Below are 12,254 nucleotides of genomic sequence, written 5' to 3' on the forward strand. Positions count from 1 at the left end.
GTTACCCACACAGTACACACTACTGAAACCTGAAAAAATTGTCCCAAAATTTCCAAACAAAGCTTCAGGAACTCTTTATACTTTATAATATCTTTGTATTTTAATTTGCATTTAAACGATTTTGCAGTAAAATTTAACTAAATAATAAATAAATGGCTACGTAGTTACCTATTATTCAGGTCTGTATTTAATAAAGACTGGGGGGAAAAAAAAGAGTTCTTTTCAGTGTTTTAATATGGAAAAATGTATCAAAAAAACTTTACCTAGTTTGACCTAATCTGGCATCTATTTAATAACAGTATTAGATTAGGAGTCTGCTACCCATAGATGAAGCAACTGCACAGTTTAAGATGACATTTAGAGATGTAAAATTTATGTTGCTCTTGCCCACCTTTAACTTTGTGTCAAAAAATAGAAGAAGATATTTACACTGTGTTTTAGCTAACATTTAACAGGCTTTTTGTAGTGAATTATTTTGGTCCTCACTGGTTTGATTTTAGCAAATGGAATTGTTTGGCATGTATTTCAACATTCACTTTATGTTAAAAAAATCCAAGTCACATGGTTTCAACAGAATTAAAAAAAAAACAAACAAGTGTGTATTCAAATATGTGAATGAAATATCCTCTCATTAACAGGGTGTGATAGTCCTGCTAGTCCCAGCACATCCAGATAACATCTTTAAAGTGATTTTAAAATAATGGACAATATTCCTCTAAATAACCATGCTTATGACTACCCAATTAGTTTAACAAAACAGGTAGCAACTTTTCTTCTTTCAAATGGAAAGTGTGCAATAGCTTTGATGAACAAATAGTGGATAATTTCCCTTTTCTCTTGTTTTCTTGGAGGTGCTTCTCAAAAACACTTACTCCAGGAGCTTTCTCATACATTTCTCCTGCAGGACTACTTGAGTTAGGCATTCTCAGAATGCTCTGGCTTTAAATACTTATCCTAAATAGCCCATGGGAAACTTTATTCCTCAGGGAGAACCCACCTTGGACATTAAATATAGTTAAATCAATACTTGTTAAATAATATCTAAGTTTGTTGAAGTTGTGGGCCTGAGTACAATTTTCCCACACTGTCTTGGTTAACAGTTGTTAACTGCAATTAACAGTTTCTAACTGTTGATATATCTTGCAGGAAAGATAAACATAGATATAGTTTGGTGTTTTTGTTGTTGTTTGTTTTTTCTTTCTGGAACTATGCTAATATTCTCACATTTTTCCTCTAATTCACCTAATTATATTGATTGTTTAAATATAAAACTCTGAGGTTAAATCCAACTGTTTCCAAATTTTTCTCAATAGTTTCTATAGTTTCAGTTTCTCAAGGGAGGTAAAATCAGTTTTAGAAAATTTATCAAAACATGTCAAACTGACATTTACAAGGTTATTCCATTACAGAAAATGTTCTTATGGAAATTGGGTCCATATTAGGTCATAAGCATTCATATTTCTTTACATTACAAACCTTGGCTATTTCATAGGAGTGTGAGTGCCCACAAAAAACTTCACATTTTGATAACAATTAACGAGTAGATCTATATTAAATATACAGGTAAAAATTTGACATGGTTTCTCAATTTGAGTTAGCAGTATACATAGTGCAATTTCACACTTTTGTTAATATAGCAACAGATACAAATCTAAACGGTTAATTTACCCTCACATTTTACAAAACTGATTATATTATATGGCCATATTTTACATAATTAAGGGTGTTTGAAATTAAAATTATGTCCAAATGTGTCTTTCAGGGTTTTTAAATTTTTTTTTTCTATTCTAACTATGCCTTCAGTTTTGAAAGAATGTTTCATTGTCATTTGACTTGAGATCAATAGACTTTTTTTATGTGGTTTCAACTAACTCCTCAGCACAATATACTTTTGAGAACTTAATGCTGAATTATCTAGAAAAGGAAGGAAAGAATTTTCTTACTCATATTCTCAGTCACACTTTAACTTAGCATCTGAGCACGTCTACAAGACTATTTCAAAATCCTCTTTTTGCAAGCAGCTTCAAAAGCTGTTTCATGGAAACAAGAAGCATCAGAACTGTGGGAAGGAAATATGTGATTTGTTTTCAAAGCAAAGTGTGGATAACATGTAGACAGATTACAAACCTATACAAAAATGCAGTTTTTCAACTTCCCCCAACTGCCTGCCATTCTAGAAGTTTTCAAGAGCAATACTATTAAAGAGCGGCTTTAGGGATACCATTGGGTTTTTATTATATAGCAGAGACAGTATCATAAATAATCATTAAAAAAATTGAAATATAATAATTTTTCCATGCTAAAAATCACTGTCAAATTAACAATGAATATAAAAGAATATAAATATTTGGAAATAGTCTTTTCCTGTTCAGAGATTGCATGTTGCAATAGAGGCATAGCTAGTCAATAATTAGCTTGCACAGGCAACAACTCACCATGTGAGAAGAGGAGATGTTACAGACAGTATATACAGTATACAGACAATGTATAAAACTGTGTTCAGAGACTCAGAGCACCCCTCTCAAGCAAACACCTATTAATCTAGAACGGTCATGAAAATTCAATAATCTCATCCCCAACAACCTTCTGACATTGTTTTTCTGACGTGCTCTAAAAAACCCAGTTATTTTTCTCTAAATCAAGTCTGTCAGTCCAGGAGGGATTATTTGACTGAAGGGATGGAAAAACATTGTAGTACTGAAATTCAAGCAACCTTTCACAGCTACGTATTTATCTGGGAGGCAGGAAATGAACTTGCACAGTGAGCAAATGCAGAGCATTCCATAAGGCATACACAGGCTGTAGGGATGAGTTTAGATTCTGTTTCAAGGATGACTGGTCTAAAAATCAACATAACATTGCATCCCAAAAGGATTCTGTAGTCATCTTTTAAAGAAACAGCACAGAATCTTCAAGTTATTGCCTTCTGTATGAAAATCATATTCTAATGAATCAAGTGAATATATTTTTTTCCATAATTTAAACAGAAATAGTAATTATTTTAATGCTAAAAAGAGGTTGACTTATGATCTACTGTGATGAACACACTTATGATCTACTTGTGATGAATACGCTTCCTATTCTAGATGATAAACATTTCACTGTTTTTTCATTAGCTTTATTTTTGCCCATTTGACTTTTTTATTCACCAAATTAAATTACAAATCACTTTGAATAGATTTGGGTTTTAATTCCTTTTGATACTTTTTTGTAACATGTCTTTGGGAAAAATTAATTCATTTTTTAATCTTATGAAATTAAGATATAATGTTTTGAAAAGTATTTTCTTGCATTCCATATGATCATTGATGATCACATTACTTAGGAAATATGGTCTCTTAAGACATATTTATCTTTTCTGTTCCATATTGCTAACAAAAAGCCACTGATTTCTCAAATTCTTTGTATTACTGTTAGAAACCCTAGAGATGTGTTTTGATGTTACTTGAAGAATAACCTGTGATAGCTATCTGTAAAAGCATTGACTTCAAATGCTAGTCCTATATTCCTCAAGATTACAAAACATATCTGTATTACTCCTTGGTATATGCAATTATAAAATAAGACAAAAGCTAGCATTATGCCTCTCATTATAAAGTGCAGGAATTTCAACTTGGTGCAAAACAGCTGAAATATTTTTACAATTAAAGATAATAAATGCTTTCTGTTTTGATTTTCTACCTGAAGACAATGAGGTGGAAAAGACCAATAATTTTTTTAATGTAACAAAGTCATTGCCGCAATTAATTCAGCTAAATTAACTACATTGTTCAATTATTGCTGCAATTCTTTTTTACATCATTAAAATTCATAGAGGTTGCTAAAGCTCTACTTACTGTTTGGGAAGTTCCATTAGGCAAAACATAATTCATAGTGAGATGTAGCTTCTAAACACAAAGACTCTGATTTCATACATGCTGTCCTAATAATTTTTTCCTTTTCTTTTTTACCAAGGGTCTCAGAAGGTTGAGCAAAGACAAAAACAGAACACAGTACTAGAATATACTTTTGTTACATATGTGAACTGCACTGTATCCAAAGGGAGTATTACATTAACACTGAGCTGAAATTATCTACTTTTATGCCTCTTTATTCAGCAGCAAAAACAATCAAGTCTACTGAAGTTTTTAAAAAAATATTTGGTACTTAAAGAATTCACTGTAAAACACACAAACCAAAAATATTTTATATGAAAAAGGACAACTAAACTATTCAAATTTTATATTATACATTTTCTCATAGATTTTTTCAGATTCCCTCCTGGCAAACATACACTCACTGGACAGTTTTGTCAGCCTTATGTGCACTGATATTTTGTAATGTATGTCATGTGACTGGTGGATAAAGGAGAAATGCTAATCTCTGGGATTAGGTATGTAATTTATTTTAGCAAACTACCCTGCTGAAGTTACTCACATTGATGCCTGTAGGCTGCAGCTGCTCCTAATTCCAGCCAGGTACTTACCTCTCTCTGTCTGGGGAGTAGTGGTCCTCTACTGCTCGGTGTCTGTCCATCCGGTTCAGGGTGTTGTAGTGCGCAGGGGTGGATCGAGTCCCTCGCAGTCCCTGATCCACATTCCGACTAAGGATAAAAGATATCAGACACTGAGTTTTGCCTGCCTCCTCTCACTGCTCTGTGCAAACAATTATCAGCAACCACACTGGTAACAAGGTCTGTTAGCTGACCAGACTTTTCTATACATTTAAAGTAAAATAATTTTAAATCTTAAAGTAAAAAAAAAAAGTCTCATTTAGAAAATGGTGCCAAGTCCATGATAGGGATAAGGTTCTCTTTTTTTGTTCCAATGTGTTCTAGAAATATAAGGAAAGCTTTTTCATTTCTTCATTAAAAATGTTAATCTTGCACAACATTTCATTAGTCTTTCCAGACTTCAAGCAAAAATTCATTTCTGATGGAAACATGCACTGTAAATAATTTTTCATGAATTCTTGATTTTGGCTTTACTATAAAGATGTAAACTGTAGTAGGACACAATGGGGACTTGTGGCTGTTGCAGTAGAGTGCAGCCTGATGAAAACATGGTCATTTGAATTTAAAAATAGGACTGTATGTAGTACCCACTTAGTGGGTTAGTGCAGGCTTGGGTAAAGATCACCTGTTCTAATTGAGACCAGTGCTTTGCCAATCGATTGTTTTGCTCAGTTTATCTATCAATACCTACTGACACACATTTTACTTTTTGTGCTCTGTAAAACAAATCCAAGAATAGGAAAATAGGAGACAATGGTTAACTGTAATAATTATTGGATAATAAAAACATAATTGTTTTGCATCAAATTGAAAATAACAAATTGGATGCTTCACTCCACACAAGTTCAAGACCAATAAATTCTTCTGTCTCCCGTCCTTTATTACAATCTGCTCTAGTGTGAGCCTCAGTTTCCTTTATTGTTTTGGTTTCTTATGGCTCAGTTCCCCTTTCTTTTCTTGTCACTTTGTCTGCCCTTTTGGTACCTGTCATATTTAACCTTTGTCTTTTACCAATTTCTGACTAATGTTAACTTGTACTGCTGCTGCCATGACATTATTTATTTCTGCATATAAGTGCTATAAAGATGTTGCATTACACATAAATTTTTGCCTTCAGCTCTACCTCATTTGTCACAAAGCATTTTCCACTCTGGCATTCTTGAATCCAAATACTGGGTTTACTCTGGCTAGTAAAGAGTAACAAGAGCAGTAACAAGATCTTGACAGCTACGATGTAGTGGGCCTTTGGGGGAGTTTATTAAAAAACTATGTAGGATTGAGGACTGCAAAATGGTTTCTAAGAAATAACAGCAACTCCTATGGCCCAAAACCTCCTGCCTGCAGGAAAATCTCTGGGCATGCAGAATGCTCACTGCAGTTTGGACATCTATAGAGTAGCACATGTATAACAAACAGGGTGCAAAATGTGATAATTCTTATAGATTTCCTGAGTAGACCTGCATTTTAAGTAGAACTAAAAAAGATATTTCTGTAACTCATAGCTTATAATTCTCTTCTGCAAATCCTCAAACTCTCATAACCAAATTTTCTGAGCTCAACAAGTCCTCAAAGAATTTGTTTGGTGTGTGGGCAGGGAAATATTACTCAAATAATGCATTTGATTCTGACATTGTAGGAAACAGCTGCAATAAATTCAAAACTATATTTAAAAATTTAGCTTTAGGAAAGTTAAAAAGCAAGAGATTTTGAACATGTAAAGAAATCCAAGACTACAAGAAAATGAAAAGTGGATTTTTCAATGGTGTTAAACAAGTGTTAATCATCAGCTTGGGTAAAAATTCTGCCAAAAATGCACACAGCATGCATGCAGACAGAAAAACACAAAAACACAAACACACACACACAAAGAGGTTTTGCTTATATTTATGTCTATATCCAAGACAAATAACCTTTGGAGATTTAGTGTAGGCAATTACTTAGGCTGAAATCAGTATATTAAAAATCAGAATAGGCCCCTTTGTGTCTATCACTTATGTCTCATTTCAAGTCAGGCTGACTTGGTTTTAGGTGGGTTTAGATTTCAAGTAGAAACACACAGTTTCTGCCTCTTAGCTGTATGAGATGATGGGGGATAATTTGAAATCCTAATATCTCACTAATGCAAAAGGCTATCATATAGGCTACATCCATTAGAGGAAATGGTAAGTAAAAACATAAGTAAGATATTATGAAGTCAAGAGAATTTTAACTTAACAAAAATGTCGTGGTTTGAGAGGAAGTGAGTTTTCTGGGATGCTGTGGTCAAACCAATAGATGCTCAGATTTGAATATTGGCACCTGGTGTGGCCACTGGGGACATGGATATGCCTCTGAGAACACAGGGGGTTAAAAGCAGAGCACTCCCAGGAAATCTCTCTCTTGGGTTCCAGCGGGGAAACAGGCAGAGCTCTCCCCTGCCCAGCTGCTGTGGCTGGGCGGGGCAGGGGACGCCGTGCGGCCGGGTGAGGTAGGGCCTGGGACAGAGAGGGCAGGGGAAGAGGCCCTTGAGGATGGAAGGGTGGAGGAACATTGGAGAGTCATCAGGCAGCCATCCCCCCCAGGAGACAGAGAGAGAGAGAGAGAGAGAGCCGGTGCCTGTGCCTGTGCCACCTTGAAATTTGATAGCAGCTGGCCGAGATGGAGAAGGGGAGGGGGGTGTGGTGAGAAGGTGCCCAGCAGGGCAGTGTGGGAGTTCTGGACAGGCAGAGACTGAGATTTTTAACCCTTTTTTTGGATGACGGAAACCTCACAAATGCTGATCCTCCTGGAGCTGAATGAGAAGAGAGACAGAGATGAGATAAGAGGAAATGGGCCACAAGAGAAGTGGAGAAGAATCTTGGGTGGGAGGAGGTGATGGAGTGGCCTTTGGCTGGACTTTTCTTGTATAGCCATGGACAGAACCATTTTTTCCAGTGACACAGAGACTGCATTTAGGGGGAGGCAATGGCTTGGAGCCAAAAGAGTGCAGTGATGTTATGGGAGTGCATGAACAGAGACAAGGGGTGAGGAGGGTGGTTGGTGCCCTCGATCTTCAGTGGAGGAGAAGATCTCTGTTCTTGAGACCCCTCGGCCCCAGGGGGTGAAATGTGGGGGGGACAGGTGTCCTGAAAGTGAGAGACTGTGCTCTTTCTGGAACTGGACAAAGCACCCTTAAAAGGAAAACCCTAGAAGCAGCTCTGGTCCCTGGGCAGTGGTGAGAGCATTGGGCATGGAAGGAAGGTGTCACGATGGCAAATGATCTCCAGGCGGTGCCACAAGTGACAGGAAACACAAGAGGTCTCAGCTGTGTTTTCCAGGGGAAGCCTATGGCACAAGAGGGACTCCTCTCTCCTTGATGAACTGAGAATTGATTATCTAAAGGGTGGTGATGGACTGAGAGTTGGTGATCTGAGGGATGGATGTATTGGAAATTTGGTTGGGGGAGGAGGAATGTTTTTGGAAGCCTTTCATTCTTTCTGTGTGTTTCTTTTTACATATAGTTTTAGGTTAATAAAGTTTTCTCTTCTGTATTCCTAAGCTGGAGCCTGCTTTGCTCTACTACTGGTCACATCTCACAGCAGACACCAGGGAGAATGCATTTTCATGGGGGCACTGACATTGTGCCAGCGTCAAACCGTGACAAAAAAGAACAAAGATAACAGAAAGGAAAGCAGAACAAAAGAGAATTAGGATGTCTGAAAGAAAGGGAGATGAACATGGACCTGCCAGAAAGTATTGGATAACAGATCTTCAGTATCAAAGGGGAATTGTGAACATTATGGGCAAAACAGAAAACTTCCACTTTCATTTCAACTGAATTACTTCATCTGGAAACCTACCCATACATAGAAACAAAAGGGCTGGAAAACAGGTTTCATTCCCATTTACATCTATGTCTCTGCTTCCTTTCTCTTAAGAAAGCTTATCCTGCAGAGTACTAAATCAATTATTACATGTTATCCAAAAGTACTAGGTTTTTGGAAGAAATTTCCTGGTCTAATTTTCTCAAGATAAATACTTATCAGAGATCTCCCAAGATCAGGAGTTGATACCTTTCACTATAAAATTGTATGTCTGTCAGTTTATTCTTGGTGATTTAGAAATATGAAAGAAATAGTAGAAAGGAAGCTACTCTGGGCAGAAAGGGAGGCTACCCAGAATCCTAATTCTACAGAAATAAAAGGGTTGAAAACATCCACTGTCATATGAATGCTAAGGTAATGTCAAACTATCACATACTATAAAACATGGCACCTGTAAATAGCTCTAGGAAATGAAAATGTGGAGAGATATTTTTCTTTCCTTAGATTGGACTGTACTGAATTTTGAAGAAAATCAAGATATAAATAGTCAGAAGTAAGATACAATTGTGAAATCATATAATAATATTAAATAATGTAGTAATAATAAACCATAAGTAACACAGAATTATATATAAATTAGGCACAACACTATAATGTAAAAAAAAAAAACAAAAAACATTATTGGCTTAACATAATTTTGTAACCAATTCATTTTTGAAAGTCTGGAGATTATTTCCAGTATTGGTACAAGATCAATACCAGTTTAACTAATTTAACTGCATAGTTGAACAAGAGTTTACCTTTGTGGGGGAGGGACACTGGGAGACCACGATCTAGTCCGTCCTATACTATCTCCACGGTGAGGGGACCCTGATCGAGAACAATGATTAGATGACATTACTTGCTCTGGCACTGACAGTGTTGAACTTTGAAGATCTCTCCCGTTATGTCGGTAATCTAAAAAGAAATGTAAATATTCAGTGAATCTGAAGTTGCACTTTTCAACTTCCTGCCGTATCTGTAGTAATGAGTTTCTCAGGATTTGATCAAGAATGTTATAGTGTGTTCTTGGGTTTTATAATAAAACACACATACGTAAATTGACTCCTGTTGTTATGCTGTATTTAAGTACAATTACAGTTCCTATAGTTATGCTTCAATAGTATAGAAATTAATACCATGCACCAAACTGGGGACTTACCATTTATGGTTAATACAATGTATTAATAATAAAACAAATTAAACTGATTTTTCCTTAGAATAAAAAACCTAATTGTTGCATTTTTAATTAAAATTATATTTCAAATGTTGTGTAAAATGTTTTTCAAATAGAAATGTCCATAATTAAAAATTAATCCAAAATTTAGTTTAAAAATTTGGGATAGGAAGCTACTATGGAGTTAAATAATGAGATTGAGTTCAAGAAAGATTTGTATTTCAGAAATATTTAAGGTAACAATGACCCAATGACATCAGATTTCACTCACAATTCTGAATTTAAAAATACATTTTCTTCACAAATATCAAGCACCCTGGACTAATCTTGAATAAGCCTAACGGAGGGCATAAATGGTCTAAGCAAAAGCCTCCAAGTTACACTGGCCTAAAAGGCTACCACATGGACATTTAACACAGGCTTTTAATGAAAATCTTTTTTAAAAGCTTTATGTGTTAAAAGTGATGGTCTTCATGTAATTGAAAAAGTTGAACTCACTGTCCCATGGTGCAATATTCTCTGTGGAAAAAAAAATACTACATATACAGCAATTTCAAGTAAGTTTCCCCAAATTTTGTGATGATGAAATTAAAACATAACAATAAGAAATTGAAGATTTGCAATTGTTAACCTGATTATAACACTTAGCAGGAATAGGTCTTCAGAGAGTTCCTGGTGGCTATGACAACTGATAGAACTGATTTCTTTGTTCCAAAGACAGTAACCAAAAAAAGAATACTTAGAGAAATCCACCCGGCACTGGAAAAATTCTGGCTCATGCAACTGTTATACTTTTCCCATGAGAATCTTCCAAGAGTAGAATAATCTTCTGCTCATGATTTTCTTATTTTTCTTCCCGGAAAATGTTCATTAGAACCTAAACAAAACCTTAATAATTCATTCCACTTTATGGTTCCAAGTATGTTCAATACTTTCAACTTTAGAACCTAAACAAAACCTTATTAATTCATTCCACTTTATGGTTCCAAGTATGTTCAATACTTTCAAATGAGTACTCATATTTACTATATGGCCTTACAACCAGGGATATATATAAACAATTCTAATTCGTAAACAACTTCTTCCTTCTATGTTTAGTATAAATGGCTTTGTGTGTATCTGGCATGTGTACTAAAGGGAAAAAAAAAAGCACATCACCCTTATATTCCACTAATATAATGATGCTGAGGATGACATAGTCTCTCCTCACTACACCACAGTCAAATCATGTCATGCGTGCCTTCAGCTAAGAGTCAGTAATGAAATACCAACTTTTATCCTATATACGAAGTAAATTATTATCATAAGCACTGAAAAAATATATAGGGGAAATTTTATGTGTTTTTGAAACAGGGTGTTATTCACTCACTAGTAAAATGTAGGAGATAAATTTTTTGCAAGTCAGTCTGGAAATCAATACACTCTGCAATTCTGCAATTCTTTAAGTAAAAGAGCTAAAGGAACAGTAGTGAAGAGCCCACCCTGCAGCAGACTCCTGGCAGGACCTGTGGACCTGTGGAGAGAGAAGCCCCCCCTGTAACAGGTTTGCTGGCAGGACTTGTGACCCAGCCTGGAGTAGTTTTGAGGGGCTGCACCCTGTGGAAGGGACTCATGCTGGAGCAGTTTGTGAAGAGCTGCAGCCCATGGGATGAACTGACATTGGGGAGGTTCATGAGGGACTGTCTCCCATGAGAGGGACCTCACTCTGGAGCAGAGGGATAGAGTGAAGGGAGGAAGGAGCAGCAGAGACAACGTGTGATGAAGTGACTGCAATCCCCATTGTGCAGCTGCGAGGGAGGAGGTAGAGAGCCAGGAGGGAAGTTGAGACCAGGGAGAAGGAAGGGATGGGGGTAAGGCTTTAAAATTTCAGGGGGTTATTTTCTCATTATGCTACTCTGTTATTTGCCATAAAATAATATCTCTGAGTTGTCTCTTTTGCCCATGGCCATAACGGGGAGTGATCTCTTCCTGTCCTTATCTCCACCCACAAGTCTTCTGTCATATTTTCTCTCCCGTTTCCAGCCTGTGAGGGCAGTGATGGAGCAGTTTTGGCAGCCACTTGGCACCTAGCCAGAGTCAATCCACCACACATAAATGAGCAGCAAGTTATTATAAACTTCTAGATATTGAAATAAAAAAAAACATTTACAGTACAATAAAGGAGAGAAATATTGCCTTATTATCCTAAAAATGCATATCTATTGACATAAAAGAAAGAGATAGTCTATCTAGATAGATCTCCTTGCATACACAAGTAGAATTTGTTGAATTTGGAGATGAAAAACAATGTAGAGTAGTAACATGAAGAAACAGGTAAATCCTTTGAAAAAGTCAGCAGTTTATATAATATTTGATATGTAGAGACATCAAAGTATGAGGGGAATGAACAATACTCCAAGATTTTCTAGGTGAATAAACATAATGAAGGGCAAGGTAATCCATTAAAAAAACGCAAACAAAAACCTCCTTTAAAATTCTAAAAAATGCTAAAAAAGTCTAAAAAATTCCTAGAAGTGAGAACAAGTAAATCAAAATTATTGAACTTATTACATCTGCACAAAGAAACAAATTAATTACTTTGGAACAGAAAGCCTCTTCCAGCTCTAATTTGTTATTGTAGTTGACCAAATGAGCAATATTGTTGCAATAAATCAAAATATATGAGTTTGTAATTAATTGTCAAGTCTAATCCTGATCAAATATGTGCTTTACATCAATTTTGAGGTAGTCATGCAGTGCTTTCTGGTAACTAACTCTGGTACTG

The 12,254-nt window shown here is 35.9% G+C and overlaps 1 protein-coding gene across 50 annotated transcripts in view; it reads right to left on the minus strand.

Annotated features, from left to right (window-relative positions):
- The window catches only part of RIMS2 (regulating synaptic membrane exocytosis 2), a 445,801-nt gene that overhangs the window by 153,003 nt on the left and 280,544 nt on the right, over positions 1-12,254 (minus strand). For 48 of the 50 annotated variants that reach the window (XM_054627864.2, XM_077187200.1, XM_077187269.1 and 45 more), the window contains 2 exons: positions 9,075-9,231; positions 4,466-4,582 (listed from right to left, as the gene is read on the minus strand). In XM_054627864.2, coding sequence (XP_054483839.1) covers positions 4,466-4,582; positions 9,075-9,231 — 274 coding nt within the window. The remainder of the gene's footprint in view (positions 1-4,465; positions 4,583-9,074; positions 9,232-12,254) is intronic. The other 2 variants (XM_077187181.1, XM_077187156.1) reach the window with 1 other exon arrangement.

The sequence above is a fragment of the Agelaius phoeniceus genome, chromosome 1 (assembly GCF_051311805.1).
Source record: "Agelaius phoeniceus isolate bAgePho1 chromosome 1, bAgePho1.hap1, whole genome shotgun sequence".
Classification (NCBI taxonomy): domain Eukaryota; kingdom Metazoa; phylum Chordata; class Aves; order Passeriformes; family Icteridae; genus Agelaius; species Agelaius phoeniceus.